Source organism: Zosterops lateralis (assembly GCF_965231275.1).
Source record: "Zosterops lateralis genome assembly, chromosome: 1".
NCBI lineage: Eukaryota > Metazoa > Chordata > Aves > Passeriformes > Zosteropidae > Zosterops > Zosterops lateralis.
The window spans coordinates 146819128-146844966 of record NC_139762.1 but is presented as its reverse complement, the minus strand read 5'-3'; the positions used below and the strand labels follow the sequence as shown (position 1 = coordinate 146844966).

The window sequence follows — 25839 nt, the reverse complement described above, 5'->3', positions numbered from 1 at the left end:
ACAGCTTGGCAGAGCCAGTCAGTTCACACCCCACAAAGAAGAGCCTACCAGGAATGATTTTGAAGGAGTGAGAAGCAGAAATCCACAGCCAGCCTGAGTTTCAGCTGATGTGAATGCTGCCTTGGCAGTATCAGTATCCTGTTAGCTTCACAGTTAGGAATCTGGCCCCAAAACCCCAACAATCCAGCTCTTCCCACACATACAGATACATGCATTCATGAAAGAAGCAGGATATCAGCTGGAAAGGGTGCAAAGCCCATTCTGATGAGTCCCATCCCAGCACTGCCCTGGTCAGAGATCTGGTCCATAAAACAGATGATGGGTGAGGAATGGGTGATAAACAAAGCTGCATCCCAAAACATTTTAGTGGTGGCCTTGGCAGTGCTGGGTTAACACTTGGACTCAATGGTCATAAAGGTCTTTTCCAGCCTAAATGATTCTATGATTCCATGAAATAATATGGTGAATTTGTCTCTGCATGGCTCCTCAGTCCCAGAAGCTTGAGCCTGTGATGGGTTTGCAGGCATTTATGTGCTACACACTGAATTAACAGGTGAATGTGCTTCAGCATGAGCACTTCTGCCCAGGTACTCATCTCCTGTTCAGAAAAGCAGAACAAGGAGCACAAATCCCCATCAGAAAATGTATAAGCTTAAAAATATTTAGGTTGGAAGAGGCTTCAGGAGATGGTTCTAGTAAACTATGCTCAAAGCAGGGCCACATCAGGTTGTGTGGAGATTCATCTGGTTGAGCTGCAGGTATCTGTGCAGGTGGAGGTCCCACAGCTTGGTGAGGCAACTTGGTCCAAAAGGTAACCACCTTCATTCGGAAGTTTGGGTTTTTTCCTTGCATCTAACTGGAATATCTCTTGTTGCTTCTTGTTTCCATTGCCTCTTGTCCTTTTGCTGTGCTTCTCAAAGAAAAGTTTGGGTGTAGGGGAGAAAAAGTTACAAGTAACCTCCATGTTCTCTTCCTTTATGGTGTGATGGCTGTACACCTGCAAGGGTTTCCAGGCACAGAGCAGGAGCCACCAACACTGAGTGTGCTGTACTGCTTAGCTGGGGAAAGAGAAACTCTGCAACCTCCTCATTATCTTATGGGGTCAGAAGGGGGGGAAGGATGTGGGTGAGCTGTTTTCACATCAATGGCCAGTTCTTACCATCTTAGCCAGCAGAAAGGGTGCAGGAACATCAAATACTACTTGGGCATTTGGCAGAGCCTTTCCAACATTTGGCTATCAAGCCTTCAGTAGTTAATGCAAATCCAAGCAAACAGAAGAGCCCTGCTCTCTGGGACTCAGACTACAGGAAGAATAAGCAGTGCTTTCACATGAGGCAATAAAATTCAAGGAGGATTTGTTAAATCATGCAAATGATTGCTGGTCTGCACTTTATATTTATCTAAGGAATTGATTAAGAGATTTTTAGCTGGTGAGTTAAGTTGATTTTAAAAAGTACTAGGGTCACAATATATATTCTAGGAGTACATTTACTAAGCTCAAACCTGACTTTTTTAATTTTAGTTGAAATGCATGATTTCTTTGCTCTGTTCTATACTTACAGTCTGGTTTTGTATTTCTGTTTTGTTTCTCACAGCCCCAGCAGAGAGCTCTCCATAAACATTTCCAGCCTCTAAAGCTGCTGTCCTGCCACTTGATATGAAAGTGAACTTTCCTTCATGAAAAAACCACAATAAATGGCGCTGCCAGAAGATGACCATGGAGGATTGAAGACAAACTTGAAGTAAAATCAGCCCACTCAGCTGATACATTCTGGGGAGACCTGGTTTGCTGTGGTGGTAATATGTGGTGCAAAATATCCAAAATATCTAATTTGTTGAAAATGGTCATTGACAGACCTTTAGCTGGAAAATCACTTCCAGTCTTCATCACTGTGCATAACTTTTGAGTTCCCTTTAGGGGACTGTCTATGCCCTTCACTAGAAGTCCTGTTTTAGCATGGCAACTACTGGATTCTTTTATTATGTATGCAGATGGCATGATGTTTTAGGAAAAAACTTACAACAGTTCTCCAATCTCAGTGGATATGTTCACAATATTACACCCTGATAGGAATGTAAACGTCTTGTATGTGTTAGTTTTGCAGTTTAATGGTATTCTGTTAAACAATATCAGCACTTCATATGTGCTTTTCTCACAGAACTAGCACAGTCCATATATATATAATGGTCCTTTTTTAAAATACGGAGGATATGTTTCAGTGTTTGTGCTGAGACTGCATCCAAACTGAAGCCCAGTACTAGCATCCCTTCACTGATTCACAGTAGGTTGTGTAGATAGATTTGCACGTGGCAGAGATGTGACTTCTTTTATCAAGACTTAGAAAACAGCTGTCACAGAGATAGCCAAGAACAGGGTAGTTTGAATGAGCTGTAGGATACTGTGTCTGCTCTCCCTGTCACCCACCAAATATCAAAAGGTCTTGTTTCTGGTGTGCCAGTGTGTTTTCTAACTCAGCGAGGGAGAGGCAAGGAAGAGAGCCTTTCTCAGACATGTATGTGACCCTGGGTTTGGTCTGCAATAAAACCAGAATAAACTGGAAGAATTCAGGTTCTTTATGCTGGCCACCACTTATGTTTTGGGCAGGGCTGGGAAATCGTAGTCCAAACCAAACTCTCTAAAAAGGTAAAGTGTAAGACTATACTTCTAAGGAGCAAGACACTCCCTTTGGAGAGGGCAGATTTTTTCATTAACTTTTTCCACTTTCTACTCAAAACAGTATTTTGGTAGGAACTGGGAATAAGCAAATGGTTCCAATAAGCCTTTCAATACACTGTAGCAGGCTCAAGACTGTTGCATTCAATCTGAACGTTGTTTTTTGTTCAGTCTCTGAATGGCTGACCTCATCACTGGTTGTATCACAGCTGGCTGTGGTACTGTTTCTTCCATGGGGACTCAGTGGAATTAATGTCTGTCCCTTACATCAGGACCTTCTTGGCACACTCTTTATAATGAACTGATGTCATCAACATATTGAGGGAGCTTACCTCTTTGTTCCTTCTTTCTTTAAAATCAAAGGTAGCTTTTTTGTGTACTTAAAGACTGTCACTCTCTCCAGCCCGATAAACAGATACTGTAGAGTTGCTGTTAGCATTTATTCCAAACTCTGGGTGAGACAATGCTGTGTGAAGTTGCAGTGATGGAGAGAATGTGCAGCTAGAATATGTCACAGGCACCTTTCTGGAGGAAGCTCCTGTGTTGAAATTCTTAAAAATTTTTGCACAGTTCGTTGCCAGAGAATGGAAGGTCAACCACTGAGGGTGCCTGTACAAGAAACAGATAATTATCTTCAGGGTTTATTTTTTTTTTTTTAGATGGTTTATGGGCTTAGGTTTCAGCTCTCCACCCTTCTCAGATTCAGCTTAGTGGATACTGCTATAGTATTCACTCCAAAAGTAAATTATTTTTACTGGTGACAAAGATTTTCAGAAGTTGCTAGTGATTTTTAATGGTTTGGGTCTTTCTATGGATTCTCAAATACAGCTCCCAAGAATTACAGAGCAGTAGGCTTCCACATTCTCTTTCTGAAAATCCTGGTCCCTAATTTCAAATTAATTGGTGTAAAAATTCTCCTTAAAACATAATGACCTTTGCCAATTGCAACATTTGCACTTTTTAGAGCTTTTCATAGGGTTGCAGGTTGGAATATGATACCAATAGAGCTGGCCATGTGCATGGCACAGGTCCACTGTAAGCTTCAGCAAATTTTACAGCTCTTTCTGCTACAGGTTTTAAAAATGCACTCTGACAACTGACATCAATTTCATGTTGGTAAAGCAATTAAAACCAAAATACTTTGATTGATATGTTAAATTAAAAGGAGAATGGTATACTTCTACAATAGGAGTCCTCTTATTTTACTACCCGGTGAAAAAATCCAGAATAATTTGAATGATAAAAGAAGAGTTTATCGAGAGTGTTACCTTAAAAGGGTGTTTGAGAAGAAGTTGAGTTAGGCAGAGATCCACTAGAAGCTTCTTTTGTATCAATGTTAGTTTTGAACATCTTCCAGTATATGGGCATGAATTTAGATGTGTGCACTTCTCCTGTTAAAACAGTTTGCTTTAAAAGCTTCCCAGGATTTTAGCTATGGTGACCTAGAAAAGCAGTGTTATAGGCCCTGAGAAATGTGAAAATCAAGTCCAGACCCTTGAGTAGGCAGACTCGGAGAGAAGTCTGCTGTAGGTGCCTATCAGACAAACCTCCCTTGAAGCTGGTGTAGGTCTCCATCCTGCAGCCAGCCTATGCATGTGGATAACTGCAAGCATAGCTCCCCCGAGCCTCATGACACTTCTCACGTGTGTAGCTGTCTGCCAGAGCCATAAGGAAATAACTGTACTTTTTGGCTTGTATTTAACTATTCATTGTGTTTGGATTTTTTTAATCACTGTTATTCTCCCAAAGTAGGCCATGCTTCCTCAGGGATATTTATGAAATTGTTCTACATCTCCTGAACAACTGTCTGGATCCCAGCGTATTCTTCTGAAAAGTTTTTAATATAAATAAACATGTGGGAGAGATTTTTGTTCTTATGAATGGGGGCAGGTACTGTGTTCTCGGAAAGGCTGTTGAGTGCAGACAATCAAGTCTATTGCATTTTTTATGCCGAACACCTTATTAATAGCAGACATATCCGCTTTTGCCTGGGTTGCAGGAACAGTTCAGGGGAAAGAATGCTTTATCTCTAGTCAATAAATCATTTATGTCAAGAGTGCCAAAGACCAAGTCAACATGAAAGGGAGCAAATAAGTTATTCCGGCAAAGGAAATGAATTTAAATATGCTCAGAGCCATTAGTTCACTGCAAAAGAGTGGAAGACTAATGCTATTTTCATAAAGCAGCCATTATCAGCCTGTGGAGATAGATAAATTCATAAAAGGCCATGCTGCTCTTACATTGATCACCACTTTTTAGCTCTGAGACGAGGCAGGGTTGTGACCAGGACCCTGTTCCCTGTGCAGACCTGCAGCCTTCCTCCCAGCTGGAGCCTTCCCCTGCTGCCACCCTCATCCGGTTTCTCTGTGTCCAGGTTGCAGCATCAGACCCCACTAAGAATCCCTGTCAAAATCTCAGCCATTCCAAGCGCTTCACACCGTGAGAAGTCCTCCACTAGAAACCCGAAGGAATTGCTCACCCCAGAGAGCATGCCACAGCTGAGATCATCCTTTGCACTGTTTTGTTCCTCGTATTTTTTCATCTGGGTGGCTTTCTGTTCCTGAACACCTGCCATTTATTCTGTTAAGGGAAAGGCAGCCTCCTGGGAGGGGAGTTTGAAAAAGCTCTTAGAGCTCTTTGGTTTTGCTTGTCCAAGTGCATGACAGTGCTGTACCAGTGAGTCCACGCCTCCCCGTCTCTTCCTTAGGGTAAGTGCTGTCACTCAATTGCAGCTGCAATGTCATTGAGGAAATGAAACCATTAAAAATTACAAAATTCTGTGTTTGCCCTGAATTTTCAAAAGATCCCATGCCAGACCCTGGCAGACCTCCATTGGCACTGCTCCACTGCAGTCTCCAGAGATGTGTTGATTAGTGTCAGCCAAGGAGCCATCAAGGTGGCATTTTTTTGTGATCACTAAAATGAACCTCCCTCCACCTGCCACAAAGCCAAAAGATCTGCACTATTCAAAATAAAGCAAAGTAAAACCCTGCATCTTTCACATTGGTCCCCTTTAACAGTTACCATCTCTGCCATCAGAGTCTCCTTGAATAGCTCTGCTGCAGGACTGCAGTTGACCCTGGTATATATAGGCTGTCAATAAGATTTTAATTTAAAAAGAGAAGGTCCTTCAGTATAATTGAAATTGGTGGGTGAGGGGAAAATATTACCAGCATTACCTGCAACCTCCTATAGTAAAATTCAAGAAAGTAATCTGGAGTGCAAAAAAAAACGCCAACATAACGTATGGGTGATTAGGCAGGCTCATGAGGATAAATCAGCAAGTAAGAAAAGTAGATGCTTAATGAAGGAAGCCAAAAATGTATGGGAAGTCAGTGGCAAATAGCTTAGGGCTGGTTACACCAAAGACTTTACATATATACTAATAAATGCTGTCATAGCAAAGCTAAGTGTGATGTTAGACAGGCCCAGGACAGAGATTGCTCACACCGTATTGGAAACCAAACAAATAGTCTTGTTTTTTATTTGAAAGCAGTGGAAGGAGGGAGTCAGATTACACATTAAAATGCAATTCAGTAATATTAAGCAGTAACTATCCAAGCCTAATTTTAAATTTGTAGAACCATTAACTGAACCCAAAAGTGAAGGAAAAACTTGCCTAGGACTCCTCAGTACCAGAAAGCATAAAGGAAGCTTGAAATGACACCAAAACCACAATAATTCAAAAGAATGAGTAGCTTGATCCAGAAAACTATAGACTCATTAGATTCCTATCAGGCAAATCATGAGAAAGTTGAAATGGCGTAATCATTAGAGCCATTAAAAATTGATAAAACCCTCTATATTATTTTTATAGAACTGTATCATACCAAATGAACTTGCTATGATTTTCATGATATCAAAGGATTGTTGAAAAAAGCAACTCTGCTGGCGTAGTATACTTTGCCTCCTGTAGAGCATTTGATTCTGATAAAGAACAAAATAGCACAATGCAAAATCAATATCACCCATATTAAATGGATTAAAAATGGATTACAGGCTAGATCACAAAAAAATAGCTGTAAATATGAATTATCCTCAGTGAGGCTACTTCTGATGAGCTCCTCCCAAGGTATGCTCTATTTTCAATATACCCCCAGGGAAGAAGAAAATTACTGTTGGCAACAGCCCGAGATGACAAGAACAGGGGCACAGTAAATAATGATCTGAGCAGGTCAGTAGTGGAGAATAACCTAGAAGACATGAAAGTTAAAAATCCAGGGGAGATGGCAGCAAGTCCAAGTTAGAAGCATGGGGAGTATGTCTGCAATAATACAGTGGCTGTGAAGGTTAGAAATTATCTGTTCAGCATCAGCCCCAGAGATGCTCTTGCCAGCTGGGATGTAGGACCTGGCAATAGTGATGCCATTCCAGTTTGTTTGGTCATTGTCAGTCTTTCAAAAAAAAGGTATCAACAACTAGAAAGGATTATTTTCAATAGTTCCCAGTGTCAGTCAAGGGCAGGAAAGCAGTTCTTATTATAGTGTCAGACTAATGAAGCTCAAGCTATTAATTTATCACAGGCAATTTGAAGAAGTGACTTGATCTCCATCTGCAATCACAATCTTCTACCTGGGCAGGGAAGTGTTTTCTGAAGGCAGGTATCTCTTCTATTTAGAAGAAAAGGGAATGATGTGCTTTACTGGTTGGAAACTGATTTCAGGCTAGAAATTAAGTGCAAACACTTAACAGGGAGGATGATTACCCATGGAGACAACTTACTCAGTTACCTGGTATGTTCTCCATCACATAAAGTCTTTAAATGTGTGCAAAGTATTTTTCTAAGTCAATAAGTTCTACCTCAAACTGAAATCCAGGCTTGGTGCAGCAATTACTGGATGAAGTTATTAGGCATGTGTTATGTGAGGATTAGACTAGATCATCAGATGTAAACTTCTGAATTAAAAATATCCTGAAGTTGCCAATATTACAAGAAGGCAGAGCAATCAAATCCTTTTTTTTTTTTTTTTTCCCACAAAATGGTATTAATTTAAACAGCTTCTGTGGAAAGCTGTGCATTTGATATGAGCATCAGTAGGTCTGCTCACAGTTGTAAGGTTCTGCTGCACATAGTTAAAAAAAGAGAACTGGACAAGAATGGACAACAAAACCCTTGGACATACCAAGAGTCTGTAGCCTTTCACTGATAGCAGCCTGGGACAAAATGCTGCATGCAAGTGATTACACCATGTGGATATGTAGTCAAAGCAAGGAAAAACAGCTGTGGGTTTGCCTCTTAAAGAGGTAGCATCTTGCTGGCAAGAGACAGATTTTCATGCCTGCAACAACTGGCAGAGAAGCTGCAGTGCTGATGGAGAGGCTGATTGTATCACTGTGCAGCTGAGCACAGTACACAAGTTCCTTGCTTCAAAGACAGCAAACCTCTGCTCTCATGACAAGCCCCATTGGAGCTGGTTAATAAAGCCCTGGAAGTGAAATTACATCAGTGGGATTACCCAGAGAAATGACAGCTGCTCCCAGCAGTGTTTTTTTGCCAGATTGGGTCCTGTTACCATTGGCTGGTTTGAGTGTTGTATTTCAGAAATAAGCAAAGGATACTCAGTGTTGGATCCAGATTTCACAAAGCCGCAGTCGATGTGCACAAAGCAAGTGTGCACCATTGGAGTCATCTTCCATGTGCTTCATCAAGTGCTGGGGAAAGCACAGACTGGGATGTACAGTCTAAAGAGTAAACAGTTACACAAACAAGGAAACTATAAAAGCAATACTTACTGCAGATTGGTATTAGGCACCTTGCAGCTCTGGAGGAGAGCGATCTGCAGCAGGCGTGGCTGGGGCCAGCTGGGCAGGGGCGAAGCTGGACTGGCACATGACTGTAACATCTGCTTCTGCCATGAGAGTAGGACTGACAGCATTATCACAGCTCAGGCTCAGACCAGGCTAAGAAAATGAAAAGCTCCTTTCTGATACTAATTCCAAATATATCTAAATAGTTTCTCAGAAAAAAAAAAAAATCTGTAGTTACACTTCTAATCACATTCCTTCTATTAGGCATTTGCCTTGAATTTATCTATTTGATATCGTAAGTCACCAAATTAAATAGCAAAACACAGGGGTTTTTTTTAAAGCAGAGAGATTGTTATTGCATCAAAACTGCATGTAAGCAATAAGAAGCTGTGCAGGGAAGGGGGAAAAAAAAAATCAAATTGTCCCGTCAGATGCTTAAAGGAACTGCTCAGTTGGTTGGGTTTTTTTCAATATTGAGAGGATGGCTTTACATCTAGGCTGAAGTTTTCCTTACTGAGCCAAGCTTTGGTCTCCAGACCAGATAGATAAAGAAATGTTTGGAGTCTTTTAGCACTTTGTCTGCTTCCCTTGTATGCAAGAGGCTCCTTCTCTGCACTTCTGCAAAAGTTGGGAAAGAGATTGACAGTAGGAAAAGCACAGAGGAACAGGATCTTCCAGCCTATGCAAAGCATCTCAGCATCAGACTCACATCTCATCCTTCTCCCCTGAATCCAACACCACTGACCAAGGGGAGGAATGGAGCCATGCCAGGCTAACCAACATGCAGAGCACAGTGTTCTGTCTGTGCTGAGTGGCTCCTGCAGCCTTGGCAGGAGACATTCCTGCCAGGACTGGACAATACCCTGGCAATGGGAATGACCAGCATTTCCCCAAAGAGGCTGTGTCCACTGAGGAGAAGACTCCTTTGATTTGCACTAAGCTGCAGGGTTGCTTGGCAAAGCAAAGATGTGTGTTTTTAAATTTCTCACAGATATTGCAGGATCTGAAAGGGGCAAGGTAGTACCTTGGGATATCCTGGGCTTTGGTTTCAGTTTTTTGCAGGGACTGCAGCTACCTGGACCTGCTTTGAAACTATGGTTTCTTTTTCATTGTCTGGGTGTCTTGGCTTGGAACAAACAGGTGTCTGCCAGGGAAAGCCCAAGCCTCCCTTGGAATGGAGAATATAAACACCCTCCCTCCAAATTATTATAATTTTGAAATTAAGCGGATTTCAGGCAAAGAGATGGGAATAGGAATAACAAATCTTTACTAGGAATATTACAAATAAAAATGTAATAGTACAAAAAAAGCAAACTAGCAAAAAAAGGAAACACTGACAGAGTCAGAATAACAACCTGACACTGTGTTGGTGAGGGTGTTGGTAGCAGTCCAATTAAATCCTCCTGGAGTGACAGGTGATCTGTTGAAGAAATGATGCTGTAGAAGGGTGTAGTTTTTCTGAAGGTCCAGTGATGGTGAGATGGGCCCAGTCTTCGTCCAGGAATCCAGTGGAAACAGGCTGCCTTGGGGTTTTGAATCTCAGGGTTTATCCAGGTAGGAATGCTTGGCTCCTCCCACTGAGTGGAGCATCTCACAATGGCATGGTGTAATTTTTATCAGTCATGAAGTGAGCCTTAATGGCCCATTAACAGCAGATATCCCCCTGGAGGGAGGATGGGTTGTGGAAGAGATAAAGAAACACTGCCCCACCTGGTTTTAACAGCTGGCCCATTATCAGAAAGACACCTGCCCCCTCCTCCCCAGAGTCACAAGGAATGGGTCACAGTAGGGAAAAAACACTTCCCCAACCAGTTTCAACAGATATATATACACATATACATATATACATGATGAAACCTTACGCACAATTCGCACTTCAGATTAGGCTTCCCTGTAGTACACAACAGGTTTCTCCATCTTTCTGCATTACCCACCAAGTGTAACCAGGTCCTTGAGCAAGAACTCCCACTGATGATTCCGCCTTTGCCTGAGGTGGGGTTAATCCAAACAGTCTTTACAAAAATACCTTTCATGTGTATCACAGGGACTTTATCTCCATTGACTGTGTGCAAGGGTTCAGACTGGGCAGGACCAGCTCAGTTGATGGAGTCTGGGTGTTGACCATCCAGGTGGCTTTTGCTAAGTTGATTTCCCAATTCTTGAAAGTCCCCCTGCCAAGTGCCTTCAGGGCAGTCTTAACTAGTCCGTTGCAACATTCAACTCTCCCAGCAGCTGGTACATGATAAGGAATGTGATATATCCATTCAATACCATGTTCTCTGGCCCAGGTATGTATAAGTCTGTTCTTGAAATGGGTCCCATTGTCCAACTCAATTCTCTCAGGGGTGCTGTGTCTCCACAGGACTTGGTTTTCCAGGTCCAGGATGGTGTTCTGAGCGTGAGGCACAGGGTAGGTCTGCAGCCATCCAGTGGTGGCTTCCACCAAGGTCAGCACTTGCCGTGGCAGGTTTGGGGAAGGGTGATGTAGTCAATTTTCCAGGCTTCCCCATACTTATATTTGGACAAACACCTGCCATTCCATAGGGGCTTCACCTGCTTAATCGCAGCACATGTCTCACAGTCATGGATAACCTGAGAAATGCTGTCCATGTTTAGATCTGTCCATTGGTCTTGTGCCCACTTACAGGTGGAATCTCTGCCCTGATGACCTGAGGCATCACAGGCCCATTGAGCTAGGAACAACTCTCCCTTGTGTTGACAATCTAGAAGTCTATCTTTGCAGCCTGATCTACCAGCTTGTTTCAGTGCTCCTCATTAGCCTGATTCTTGGACACATGGGCATCTACATGACGGACTTTCACTGGCAGCTTTTCTATATGAGTGGCAATGTCTTTCCACTCATCAGCAGCCCAGATTGGTTTTCCCCTACACTGCCAGTTTGCCTTTTTCCATCTTTCCAGCCAACCCCACAGAGCATTTGCTGCCATCTATGAATTGGTGTAGAGGTAGAGCTTTGGCCACTTCTATTTTTCAGCAATGTCCAGGGCCAATTGAACGGCTTTGAGTTCAGCAAGTTGACTCGATCCACCTTCTCCTCCAGTAACCTCTGCAACCTGTCATGTGGGCCTTCACACAGCTTCTTTCCCACTTCCAGTTCATCCCTACGATGCAACAGGAACTGTCAGTGAAAAGAGCGTAGCGTGTTTCTTCTGCTGGCAGCTGGTTGTATGGTGAGGCTTCTTCAGCACGTTATTTGTACCTGCTCCTCTTCATCCATGAGACCAAAGTTTTCACCTTCTGGCCAGTTTGTAATTATCTCCAAAATTCCAGGGTGATTTGGGTTTCCAATATGGGCGCACTGTGGGATGAGGGCAGTCCATTTGCTCCATGTAGTGCCAGTGGTGTGGAGGGTAGTGGGAACCTTTTATTAAAACATCCACCCCAGCACTGGTAGTCAGGGTGCCAGGAGGAGTTGTGCTTCTGGGCCAATCAACTTGGAAGCGGCTTGAACTCCTTCATAGGTGGCCAAGATTTCCTTCTCTGAGTGTAGTTGGCTTCTCACCCTCTGTAACTTTGGCTCCAGAATCCCAGTGGTCAGCCTTGAGTCTCCCCAGGCACCTTCTGCCAAAGGCCAAGGACAAACCATTGTTCCCAGCTGTGGAGTAAACCACATTCCCCACCTCTGGTCCTATCCTGACTAGGCTAACGGCTACTGCATGAGCTATCTCTTGTTTTATCTGGGCAAAGGCTTGTTGCTGTTCAGGGCCCCAGTGGAAATCATTCTTCTTGTGGTTAACCAGGTAGAGAGGGCTCACAATCTGGCTGTACTCAGGAATGTGCATTCTCCAAAAATCTATGGCACCTTGGAAAGATTCCATTTCCTTCTTGCTGGTTGGTGGAGACATTGCAGTGATCTTATTGATGATCTCAGTGGGAATCTGGCACCATCCATCTTGCCATTTTACCCCCAGGAACTGGATCTCTTGGGCAGGTCCCTTGACTTTGCTCTTAATGGCAAAACCGGCTTCCAGGAGAATCTGGATGATCTTCTCCCCCTTCTCAAACACCTCCATTGCCGTGTTTCCCCACACAATGATGTCATTGACGTACTGTCGATGTTCAGGAGCCTCACCCTTTTCCAGCGCAGCCTGGATCAATGGCAGATGGTGGGGCTGTGGGGCAGGAGTGGCCGTGGGGCCGTGGCCAGGCTCAGTCCCTGGACTCAAGCATGGACTCGCTGAGTGCCAGGTCCCAGTAGTGCTCAGCACTGTGCTTCTTGAAGTGCTCCTGCGCCATGATCTCCGTGGGGCACTGTTTGAACTTCATCTCACCAAAACTGCGATCCTTCGCCATGCCCTCCCAAACCAGAGAGCATTTGTTTGTTTTCTTAACAGACTCTTTGTCAGGCTCGTCGTCATCCTCTCCCTTCATGTTTGATATCTGTTCATCCCACTTTATTCGATGCAGCATAAGACGTTTGAATTTTTTCTGTGCTTTCGGGCCTCCTTCTACCACCACCACATTGACATCTTTGTGCAGAACCACCACACCTGTGAGGTACAGCTGCCCAGCATTTACCTCGATCTTGAATTTTTTTGCTGGATTGCTTAAGTTTTGGACCCTGTACACAGCAATGTGAACACCCTGTGAAACATCTTTCTTGAGCTTTTTCACCTTCTTGGCTTTCCGCTGCTCTGCCGTGAGCTTCCTTGCTGCGTTTGCTTCCTCGTGAGCCTTCTGTCTCTTGGCCATCTGTGCTCGGATGTGAGTTTCCACCTTTGTTGGGTCCTGGACAGCTTCTGTGCTCAGCACCTGCATCAGGTTAGAAATCCTCACTTTGGGCTCTGGTGGTGGCATCAGGCCCAGCCTGACCTTCTCCTGCAGCTCCTTCTGGGCTTCTCGCCGTGTCTGGCGCCGTAATTTCTTCTGCTCTTTTTTTGTTAAATACACACCCAGGGTCACCGGCGTGTCACTATCCACTGGGGGGCTGAGCTGGGCCAGGTGCTCCACCAGGTTTGTGATCCCAAAGTACACATCTTTCTTTGAGGTTGTCCCACCTTTTAAATCCGGGCCATTGGGGATAATGTAGGAGTCCCACCACTCGATTTCTGGGATTTCCCCCTCCTTAAGCTCCTTCTTAGGGGTGAACAGAGCCAACTTCGTGGAAGTGTGAATCCCAGTTTTCCTGGCAGCCTGGGAGATCTCTGCCTGCAGCTTTTCTAGCCGAGCCTTTGTTCGCAACCTCTGGGCAATTTTCTCAAATTTGCCTTTTTCATGGAACTTAAAGGTGCGTTTCCGCCGCTGGGCTGGGGTTATGGAGACCCGGGGGTCAAAGTACGTGTTTGACTCCATGTCTTCTGAGGGCTTTTCCTTAAGCTGCTGTTTGAACTGCTGTCTCTTCACCGCACGGATGTTGGCCTTTAGGGTGGGCATACAGTGGGTCAGCTTGATCTCATTCCTGCTTGCATCCACAGTCCGGCCCTGCTCATCCAGGATCAGAGGCCTGGCCTTGGTCTCATCCCTCAGCTCCCCTTTGGGCAGTGCGATGCCCATGGTGTGCAGGTTGGCCAAGCCCACCATGCTGGCATTGCCAATGAGCCCCGGTTTCAGGGCCAGCTGAGCCTGGATCCGGGCGTGCAGCTCTGCAGATTTCCTGGCCTTCCCGATGGCATCATTCATGTACATGGCTGCCTGCGAAGGCTGGATCATGTTGCTGAAGGGGAGCTGTTCTGATTGGGACAAGGAAGAAATTTTGGGCTGTGGTGTCAGAGGACTGATGAAACCCAGCTGCTTTTTCTTTTCTTCAATCTGTCGGGTTGCTGCCTCCATCATCTGTTTGATCTGGAGCTCAGTCAGCACCCCTGGGCTCTCCAACAGTGGGCCTGGAATGGCTTCAGGCTTATCCTCAACCTCCTCGAACCGTGAGATGCACCGCTTCTTGACAGAGGATTCCTTGAACACCTCAGAGTCATCACCAAACACATCCTTTAGCTCCCGTTTCCAGTCGCTGTTGGATTTGGAGCGCTGGGAGCTTTGTCCTTCCTCCACTGCCTCAAAGAGCTTGTCTACAAACCGCAGGGTAGAATCCTCCAGGAAGGGTTTAAGGTGGTGGGCTGCTTTCTTCTTGTCCATGCCCTTCCCAAGGCAGTTGAGTGCTGTGGTGACCACAGTGGGCTCCGAGAAGCCCAGCACACACTTCACCATCTTCTCAATCCTTGGCTTCAGCTGGTCCAGCTCCTGCATGGACAGTGACATCTCTGCTTGGGCTGAGTGGAGCCACCCGGCTCAGAGAGGCCCTGTTCCCTCACACTGGTCCCGGCAGCTCCTGAAACAAATCTGTTTTGATTTGAAAAGACAGTTGTCTGCCAGGGAAAGCCCAAGCCTCCCTGGGAATGGAGTATGTAAACACCCTCCCTCCAAATTATTATAATTTTGAAATTAAGGGGATTTCAGTCAAAGATATGGGAATAGGAATAACAGTTCTTTGCTAGGAATATTAAAAATAAAAATGTAATAGTACAAAAAAATGCAAATAAACATAAAAAAGAAAACAGTGACAGAGTCAGAATACCTGACACCGTGTTGGTGAGGGTGTTGGTAGCAGTCCAATAAGTCCTCCTGGAGTGATAGATATTGTTCTGTTGGAGCAGAGAGGATCCTGTAGAAGGGTGTATTTTCCTTCTGAAGGTCCAGTGGTGGTGAGATGGGTCTGGTCTTCCTCTGGAATCCAGTGGAAACAGGCTGCCTTGGGGTTCTGAATTGCAGGTTTTATCCAGGTAGGAATGCTTGGCTCCTCCCACTGGGTGGAGCATCTCACAATGGGATGATGTAATTTTAGCAGTCAGGAAGTGAGCTTTAATGGCCCATTAACAGCAGATATCTCCCTGGAGGGAGGAGGAGTCGTGGAAAAGATAGAGAACAATGGCCCACCTGGTTTTAACAGCTGGCCCATTAACAGAAGACACTTGCCCCCTCCCACCCCCGAGTTATGAGGGTTATAGAAGAGATAAAGAAAAACATCTCCTCAACTGTTTTCAACAGATGGCATTAGAATACTTTTGGTTACATCGTGCACTGCAACTAAAGACACTGGGTAAGATGGGAGGAAAGTCTGCCTGGCTCTGCACACCATAAACCAGCAAAGGGGGCTCTAAACTTGGGGTCCTCTGTTTTGGGGAGCTGAATTTAAAGTTGTTTGAATCTGACCCTGAGGAAAGCAGGCAGCTAAGAGCTGGGATTGCAGTTGCACCTGAGTTGTCTCCAAAGGTTGCTTCCCAAAAAGGAGCCCATGGACACAATCAGATACCAGGCTGTGCTGGTGCATCCGCATCAGCCGCTGACGATGGACATGAGCTGCAGGGAATGAGAGAGAGGCTGGATCCAGGTCCTGGGAGATCTGGTCACCTGATGCAGGACAGCTGGATGCAGAAAGGCTGACTGCAAGCCCTTGACCATGGTGAAAACAGTCACCTGAAGCCAGCAAGTCGTGCATGTCTGATCCTGCTGCCTTTGGACTCAGTTCTGGTTTAGATTCAGTAAGAAAATACTCTAAGCCCGTGATCTCCTTTTAATGTTAACTTGGTTGATAATCTAGGAAGATGCCAGCACTCTAATGCTTATAAAGTGACATACTATTATTCCCAGTACATCTGTGGCTGAACTTTTTAATGATGGAGTGAAATGAGGTGGCATGAGACAAAAGTGTGCCTTTTTGTTTGATGTACACTGTGTTTCCCCAGGCATCCAAGTTGTTCAGCTGCACAGCAGTGTTGCTTTCCCAAAACAGAAATTATCATGCAAACTAATTTTTAGTATACAAAGTGGCCATCACTTAGTTCCACCTTACAGTTTTTATATTAAGTCTTTACTTCTTTCTGTTTTCAAAAATCAACAAAAAATAAAGCCCGGGTGGGAGGGAGGAGTTCTTTTAAACAATAAAATGAAAACCAATATCAAGTTTTTGGTATCTTTGGGCATGATCTCTGGAAGCTTTGGGTATCTGCTTTATCATTTTGTATATTTGACAATTTTGTACTCTGCATTGTTTGACTTCATTTGTGCATGGCAATGTATTAAAACATGGAATTTTTATTATACAGTAAAAGTATTTGTTTGATTTAAATAAGGTCAAGCTTGATCCAGGTCATAAAAAGGAGGGAGAAAAAAAAGCCGGATTTTTTCCCAGCAACAATTCTGACGTGTCAGTCTGAGCGTTCTCATTCAGGTTGTTTCCAGCACCTGAAGGTGGGCAGAGCTTTTTGCCCACCTGCAGGTCTCCTTCCCCAGCCACAGTCCCTGGATCTGTGCAGTGATTTGCTGCAGGGGTGCAGGGGCTGCCTAAATGCAGCACATCACAGCTGTTATCTGAGCAAAGGGCTCTACTCTTCTGGGCAGGGTTTGGGTGTGAATCCAGACCAACTCTTCTGATTTTGCTTTAGTGCAGTGCAACAGCAAGCAGACACTGCACACGGTGAGGAAGAATTCTCCTTTCACTGCCCTTATTTCTCAAGACTTGGGGGATGCCCTTGTCAGCAGTGAAGCATCCTCTAAGGGGACCAAACCGCAAAAGAAGCAGGTACTAGGCTGTTTATGCTGCGAGGCATTTCACTTCCATCCCACCCGCCCCATTTATTCTTAGTGTTTATGGCATGTGAGCAATTTAAAAGTCAATGGATTAGGTAGTTTTCACAAAAATGCTGAAAAGCTGAAATTCCAGCATGATATTATACTCTTCCATGTATGTGGTTTTTTTCTTTTCAGCCATAATTCTGAAGACTCTCACATTTGTAAGGTAGAGACTGATGACATGTTTTGGTCAAACGCAAAACACTGGATTAATACGAAATAATAGAACAAAATTATACAGTGTAAGCTGTAACTGACAAAGTCAAGATAATTTGTCTTCTAAAAAAATCAGTATTTTAACATCTCATGATGGGACTGCAATTTACTAAATTCTGCTTATATCTTTAAAAAGCTTTTTACTCCATAAAACTTGTCAGAGAGAAGAATATGTTAGCAGGGAGACCTCTCTTTTTGAACAAATCTGTGCATGTTTCTTCTTGGGTTGAGGGAAATTAGAGCAATAATACAAGTAAAGAAGAAATTGCTGTGTCACATTCCGCTTTCACCATCAGGGTCCCTCTAAGGGTTACAGTGGTGCCATATTATTACAGCTCTCTGTGCTTCACACTAGGATTATTTCCATTATAAACAATATGCCACCTAAACCAGATCTGCTTTATAATGAAACAGCAGCTGTAATGATCATGAAATATTTCTCCCTGGTGACAGAGAAAATAGTTATTTGAAGCTGTGGACAAGGCGTTTCCATTTGTGCTCACGTGGGTTTAGTGTTACAAATCTTGGGGCTGGGATTGCAGTTTCTTTATACACAGTTTGTTACTCAGAAGCTGTCAATGGAGCAATCAGTTGTACAGTTCATTTTTCTTGGTCATTTTCCTTCCAGTGACAATCAGTCCTCGATGAAACTTGCATGACCTTGTGTTATACTCATGTACATCTCCCATGGATCCACCAAAGCTTACCTTATGCTGAGCATCTATCCAGGGGTTACAGGCCCAGCTTATGCTGCTTGGACCCTTGGGCTCAATGCCATGTCCCTGTTCAAAAATTGTATTCTTGAACTAAGATTGTGTTTGTTCACTGAGCGGATCTGTGCTCATTTGAGCAATGCCTTTTGATATGAGCACACACTGTTATGTCCATAGTGAAGTCCAGCGAATGAAGTGCAACTCTAGAAACACATGTGATGTTCCCAGTCCCACTGTTGACCTGTTGCTTCTGAAAGGACACGTCCCCTCACATTGTCTCTTTGTGTCCTATCTTCTTACTGTAGAACTGGAAATGCATTTACCTGTCACTCTTAAACCTTGAGAGTCAACAGAGAAACTTCAAGTCTTCCAAGAAGACTGTGTTACAAGTCAGACTGATTTGAACAGGCCTGGCACTGTGGTACAAAAGAGACACATGATCTGGGAGACAGGAAGTTGCCATGCACAACTCCTTCTTCTCCAGTGCCCACCTCTCCCTGCTCCAGGTGCCAATCTGTGCATGCAGTGACCCTTTCACGGGTGAGGTGTCCCATCATCCTGCTCTCGCCGTGTCTGAGGTCTGTTTCACTCCTTTGTCTCATTCATGTCACTGCCTTGTCATTGCCTTCTTGCTTTTCTGCACCTGACGTGATTTCTTCCCTTCTACTGTTATTAGCATCACATGGGAAATACACTGAATTATTGCATGTGAGAAACACACTGTCAAAAAGAAGAGTTTTCCTTTTAATAAATGGTGCTGAGGCATTGGCCTTGGGAGGAGATAAAGCAGAGAAGAAATTGCTACAGGTTTTTATTTAGGGAAACACGGGGATTAACCTTGTGTCCATGTCAGTGATGGAACAACAGGCTAAAACAGCAGCAAGGATGCACACTGGACACTTTCTAGGAACAAAAACAACAAAAAAAAATTCCTTTTAGGAACAGGGATGCTGGAGCAGCTGCTTAAAAGAGATGGAGAATAGCTTTGAAAAGCATTCCTCAGCAATCCTGACCCTGTGGTATGACAGGACCAAGTTGTCTGCCAAGATCTCTTTCTCAGTTCAATTTTCCTGCAGGTAAGACTTGAATGGGAAGCAAAGAGTTACCTCAGTTAATTATCATTACTTTACATTTCAAAAGGAACTGCCTCTTCATTTTCTACCTCTTCCAGGTAAAAACCTGCTACTATGTAGCTATGACTAATTCCAGACTCATTTAAGTCAATACCTTCGGCTGTCAGTTTAGAAACTGGGACACGTCCCCTGCCGTGGCCAGTTCAGATGCAGAGCCAGAGCCTGGGGTGACAGCAGGGACTGGCCCCACCTTCCCATCCGAAGCCACCGGGTGAGTGAGAGCCCAGTTCCTGTGCTGTCCGGGACAAACACAGAACTCAGTGAGACCTGCAAACTCAAAACGGGGGGCACCCTGCAGGACCAGGGTCAGCCCAGCTCCTTGCATCCAGCCTTTCATCTGCTCTTTACTAGGCACCATCAGAAAATTAGGGATAGGTAGAGAAAAGCCTTGGAACTAGGGGTTAAAACAAACAAAAAAAGTTATATTGAGCCCAGTTATGAGCTGAAGAGAGGAAATATTTTATAGCCAGCTGGCTGAAGCCTTGCGAGCTTCAGCCGTGCATTACAAAGGACAGGCTGAGGGAGTGTGCGTGGCCACCTCCAGCCTCCACCAGCAGCTCTAGGCGGATTAGGAAAACTGCTTTTCCTTCACTGGAGAGTTTTACTGCAGAGAAATGAAGCACTTCAGGGCACATCATAAGTCTCAGCTTGAACACTCTGCTCTGGCACTTCCCAGGCGAGATGGGAGAGCCTGGTTGGTGCTGAGCGCCGGATGCTCAGCCTGAGGGGTGCTTTGGCTCTCCTCCGTGCTGTGAAATGGGACAGAGCAGACTATGTGGGAGGCAAATTGTTTTATGGAAAATAGTGGAAACCATTGTACTAAGCTGATTAACTCATTTTAACATTTTTACTTAGCTGCAACAGTTGCCCCACTTGAAAAGTGCAGCTGCAAGGATTTGCACAACAGAAATGCTCCCACATGCAGGAAAGCCAGATAAGCCCCTGCCTGTTGTCATAACAGCAAGAAATTTTAGTACTTTGGGGACATTGCAGGGTTATTTCTGCCTCTGTTTAAGTTCTAATCCAGAGCATGGAGGGCACTGTTATGCTGAGTGGTTTTGTCCACATCCCTTAGGTCCCAGACTCAGCCTGGTTTTGGCAATTCTTGGCAAGTAAAACTTTTGTCAGGAACATGAGAAATTGTGGGATTCAGGGCTCCCACTGTCTAATTCCACCTGGGGACAACAGCTGCTTGTTTTACCCTGAGGCAGTATCTCTTCTGCCCTCCTCCACTTCCATGAGTCGTAGAGTATGATGCAGGGGAAACGAGGGGAAATCTTTCTTCATGCTTCCCCTCCTTCTCCATGTTATTAGTCCCATAACAAGCTGCCTCTTAATCTCAAAATATGAGCCTTTTGGACCGTGTTCTGCTAATCCCAAGAGGGACTTGGCAACCAACAGGAAAACCAAGATTGTCTGGAATATTATCCAAACACGTCGGACCAAGGACCACCCTCAGCCTTCAGCATTTCTCTTGGGTCACCAGTCACACACCCCTCCCTGTTAAATTAAAACCACTCTAAAACCAGTGTGGGTTTAAGCACTAGCAGCAGGGCATTTATATGGGATTTTCAGACTGATACTTCTCCACGGGCCAGTTTGGGACCTCCTGAGAGTAGGATATTGTCTGAAAATATTCCCTGAAAACCATCAAGAAGCATTGGTATCTAAACACATCAGTAACAGCTCGGCCATCTCCGCAAGCATTAGCTGCAAATCCATTTACCCTCTCCAGAAGTTTCAGAGCTCATGGTTGGTGCTTTTGCTCCAATTTCCTGTGCTTCCAATTATAGATTTGAAGCAGCAGCAGACCTCCTCCAGAAACAGGAGCTGGGGTGGCCTCACGCTCCCTCACTGCCAGCCAAGGCACAGAGCTGCTGTAGGGAACCAGAAGCTGTGGGCATGCATCTCCATGGAAATAGGTCTCCTTGGAAAGATCAGAGCAATGCTGGGGGTTGCATTCTGCTATTCAGTTTGTTCTGAATGGTAGCACTGTAAAAATCAATATGGCACTTTTAAAATGGATTATGAGGCAGTTAAATGACAAGTCTCCAAAGAGGAGTTGCAAATGAAGAGTGATCCCATGGGAGTTTTTATAGACGGAATATTCAGGAAGCTGTTCTTGGCTGTTTACCTAAGAGGTCACAACAGATAAGCAATTGAATATGAATTCCATGTGCAATGCTCTTGTTAAAGGGGCTAATATGACCCTAGGATGTATAAATGGGAATATTGACTGGTAGGGGAAACATATTAGCCCTAAACATGACATTAATGAGACAAAACAAGTCCAGCTCAGCTATCAACACTTAAAAATCATGTTGTAACACTGAGAAAGATTGGGCAAGAACCTGTAAGGCTGACTGAAAGCATATTTTACAATGACCTAAAGGAGCACAATCCATTTATATTATCCAAGAGGAATATAAGGGATGAATTGATCTGTAAGTATCTATACATGGAAGAGGAATATGGTACCAGAGAATACTTAACCTAGCAGACAAAGGCATATAAACCAGGAAGAGTGGAGCTAAAAAAAAAAACAAAACAGTTGAAAGTGAGGCACATTTTTCTCCTTAATGGTCTTGTAATTAACCACTGGAGGAGCCGACATGGGATATGGTAGGTTCTCCATCACCCCAAAAGATACTTTAAGTGTGGATGTCTTTGTACATGATGCTGCTCATGTATCGGTGTGGGAATTGCTGGGCAAAACTCCATGGTCTGCATTATGCAGGAAGGCAGAGGAAACCACCATGGTGGTGCCTTCTGGCTGTGAAATCTATGAAACTATCAAAGTGATGACATCTGTATATCACATCCCAGCAGCATCCTGCCTATTTATGCAACACATGTTATGAAAAGACTCTCTTAAGGATATTTAGAGGGCTTTAAATATTTTATTAGAGGGTTTTGGTTTTTTAATATCCTCTGCCTGTAAAACCAGGTAGATGAAATAAACCTTAAAATAATAATAATTTAAAAATCCTGAAATTGATTTTCTACACCCCCAAATCCCAGTCTTAAAGCCAATGTCTCACAATACTCTGGGCTTTCAATATGATGCTCCAAGGACTCAGGCCTTTATCGTGGTTTAAAGCTTCTATTTCACAGATTTATAGATGCTAAACTCAGGAGGGACTCCTGTGAATGTCTAATCTGACCTTGTACATAACAGAGGCCACAGAGCATCTCTCAATTTCTTCCAGGCCACACTGAAGCCTTCCAGATTCTTCCTTCAGACCACAGGCAAGACACAGCCTTCCCCTCCATCCTCACAGATGAACTTCAGATCATCTCACATCTCACTGCAGCATCCTTCCTTCTGCCCCTGACAAATGAAATCTTTCCTGGCACATGTCCATTCAAATTGCTGCTGCAAAGATCATTTGCCATTCCTGTGTCTCCTCACTGGATCTCCCTTGTGCCTTTTCACCATCACACCTCCTGTTCCTCCTAGTCCCTACCGCTGCCTCTTCATCCCATCTGGTATCAGCTCACTCCAGCCTCTCTTTGGCCCTCTTTGCTACCTTTTTTTTAATATCCCTTTCTTTTTTCCTGAACAAGCCTCATGTACTGTAGCACCAATTCATGTGGAAGGACCCTAAGTCACATCAGTGCTGCTAAATGAAAATATTCTCAGAGCATTCATACTCATCAGGGGAACCGGGAATGGGGTTTGTGGTCAGTTCATCACTCATCTCTGCCACTCTTTCCTCTTCAGGAGGATAGATCCCACTTCTCCCCTTCTCCAGTGTAGGATAGTTCCCATGGGAGACATTTTCCAACATAAGTTCTCCACAAACACCTCCAACATGAGTCCTTCCCATGGCTTCAGTTTTCCACAAACTGCTCCAGTGTAGGTCCCTTCCATGGGGTGCAGTACTTTAGGACCAGACTGCTCCAATGTGGGACCCTCACAGGGTCACAAGTCCTGCCAGGAGCCTGCTCCAGCATGGGCTTCCCATGGAGTCACAGCCTCCTTTGGCACCCACCTGGTCCAGTGTGGGGCCCTCCATGGGCTGCAGGTGAATCTCTGCTCTGGTGCCTGAAGGCTTCCTCCCCTCCTTCCTCACTGACCCTGTAGTCTGCAGGGCAGTTTTGCTCACATATTCTCATTCCTCTCCCCACTGCTGTTATTCTGAAGAGGTATTTTTCCCCCTCTTCTTAAATACACTATCACAAAGGTATTACTGACACTGCTGATGGGTTTGGCCTTGACCATCCTGAAGCCAGCTGGCATTGGCACTGTCAGACATGGGGGAAGCTTCTTGGTAGCTTCTCACAGAGGCCACTCCTGTAGTGCCCCTGCTACCAAACCCTGCCACTCAAACCCAACACAGCGTATCAGTGACAGATTCTTGTCACTGGATTCTTGTGCAGGGAGAAATCATTCATGTGAGTTATTAAATGTCTGTATATCATTTCAAGGCATACAACAGTGTGGCACAGTTTGCATCCAGGCAAAGTCTGTCTTTTAATGCTCTTTGTCCTTCTGAAAGAACCCAGCTTGCTAAACTTCAGTGCAGGAGACTGGCATCATGGGACTGTGGCCAGGGGAGAGTTGAGGCAAGGAACAGGAGGTGCCACAGCAGGGGAGCAGGCTGGAAAAGTCAGGTCATGGAGGAACTCATCCCAGACTTGGCTTTCTAGATAAGAGCTCCTTGCCCTCTGTGTGTGAGTGGTGCTCTGCCTGGGGTAACAGGTAAGTGAGGAGAAAGGATGCACAGGAGAATCTACTGTTTCTGCTCCATGAAAACTGGCAAACATCCTCTTCTACAAAGCCTCAGTGCACAGAATTCTTTTAACTCAATACTGACTAATCTAAACTACTGCACAAGGTTACCTTACTTTATGTTACAGCAGAGTTTAATCCTTCAGGAGCCAAACTGCATAAAATTGCCAAAACCTGACTCTGTCTCTGCTCAGTGCTACCTACTGATGTGCAGGCACCTCTGGCCAAGCTGAGAGGAAAACATCTGTCAGTATGTGTTAATGATGCTATCACATGTAGCAGGCAAGACCCAACCAGCTCAGCAATATCTGACACAATTCATGTTCTCATCGGGTGATCACAGCTATCTATGGTTCCACCCAGCTGTCAGGGAATCACTCACACATATCCTTCCTCACATGGATATTTTATGAATTTTAGAGTTAGCAGGATGCAAATCTGCCCTCTGAGGATTGTCTGGCAAATGCTTTGGCCAGAACCTTGCAGGGGCTTCTGCAGGAAAACAAAGCAGTATTAAAGAATGTCCTAAGTGTCTATCTCTCTGAGCCAGCACAGTTGAAGCCTGGGGGCAGGAAATACTTTTTTTAGCAGAGATGTGAAGTTAAATACCCCATTGTTTGTAACTAGTACTGATGCCACGTTATTTTTGCAGGAAGTCAGTGGCAGCTTCAATCTTTATACCTGCCAGCAGTCCTGAAGGAAACACTGCTGTTGGAGAAGGTGTGTGGCATGTTTTCAGGGTATCAGGCAATGGCATCATGGCTTTAAATAGAGGGGAGTTAAAGCAGAAGTGAGGGGGGTGGGGGGAAAGGGAGAGAGGGGAAGCAGTAGTTCACAGAGAATTTTTTCATCTAATTAACTGATAATTTATGTCTCACTGTACAAATCACAGCTAAGCATATCTCTACCAACCAATATACATGACTCACAGCTTATCAAATAGATATTTTGGAAGTGAGAAGTTACAGATAAAAGTCATGAATTATGAGTTGTTTTTCTATTCTTGTGGACAGCATCTTTTATTACATGTAAATTCCATTTATAGCCATTGCAAACAGGAAAAATAGCTAAAGTTACGTTTGCATGGATAGAAAAGTGACAAAACAAGAAACCAAATCTAAGGAAGGATTTCACCCTGTTGTGTTAGAGGATCCACCTGACCAGCACAAAACATCTGCAAAGTCTGTTTCCAGGCTCTGCTTGGGGATTCCCCATCCCAGTCTGCAGCAGACAGCTGCAGCACTGATGCACATCCTAAAATCTGCCGTTTCCCTCTGTTGACAACCTGGGGAAGCTCAGATAGAGACTGTGGTTTACTGAAGTTAATAAACCACAGTTGAGCCCTCCTTGCTAATGCTTCTTGAAGGCAAATTCGTAGACAAGTCTCAAAAATCTTAAGAATTTCCAATGAGACTCCTGGTTTGAAGCATCTCTGCAGTGTGCTGAGACCCTGCCATGCCATCTACAAAGATAAACATAGCAAATGCCTCTTCACACACATTTAAAAGTCATATCACAGAATCTGAGCTAAACATCCAAAAAAGAAATGGCTCATTTTTAATGCAAGGTCCATGAAAGGTTCACTGTGGACAGAACTCAGCCTTGTCCTGCTCTTGAGAGCCAACATGGGCTTTTGCCATGGCTTGTTGGGAGGACACACGTGGTTTGTCTGCAGAGGGTGGTAAGTTCATTTCTCAATATTTCTTTAACATGTCAAGAAATGCCAAGGGTTTGCACAGTGAGAGAAAGAGCCCCATACCAAAACATCTCAGGTGAGACACCCCTTTCAAAGGCAGCACCTGATCCATGTTTCTCTTCTAAAGAGACACCAAGCAGAAGGACTACATCGTGTATTTTTTTTCCTCTGGAGGACATCTATGAAGTCAATAAACAGGTGGATATAAATTTAGCTGTTTAACTGACTCAACTGTTTAGAAATTTAAGAAACTAATGTACATACTAGTAGGTATCTGGAAACCAGCATTTTCTGTCTGAGACAGCAAAATGAATGGAGAGCAATATTCAAACACTGAA

At 44.3% G+C, this 25839-nt stretch overlaps 2 protein-coding genes across 3 annotated transcripts in view; one reads left to right on the top strand and one right to left on the bottom strand.

The window, feature by feature from the left end:
* The window catches only part of SAMD12 (sterile alpha motif domain containing 12), a 169106-nt gene extending 165246 nt beyond the window's left edge, over positions 1 to 3860 (top strand). For both annotated transcript variants that reach the window (XM_083866486.1, XM_083866487.1), the window contains one exon: positions 1596 to 3860. In XM_083866486.1, coding sequence (XP_083722612.1) covers positions 1596 to 1618 — 23 coding nt within the window. In that variant the 3' untranslated portion in view covers positions 1619 to 3860. The remainder of the gene's footprint in view (positions 1 to 1595) is intronic.
* A 125-nt stretch (positions 3861 to 3985) lies between these two features.
* LOC310912170 (U4/U6 small nuclear ribonucleoprotein Prp3-like) lies at positions 3986 to 16460 on the bottom strand. The gene has a single exon (XM_083866470.1). The coding sequence runs from the start codon at positions 14636 to 14638 to the stop codon at positions 12593 to 12595; it is 2046 nt and encodes a 681-aa protein (XP_083722596.1). The 5' UTR covers positions 14639 to 16460; the 3' UTR covers positions 3986 to 12592.
* Between the last annotated feature and the right edge of the window lie 9379 nt (positions 16461 to 25839).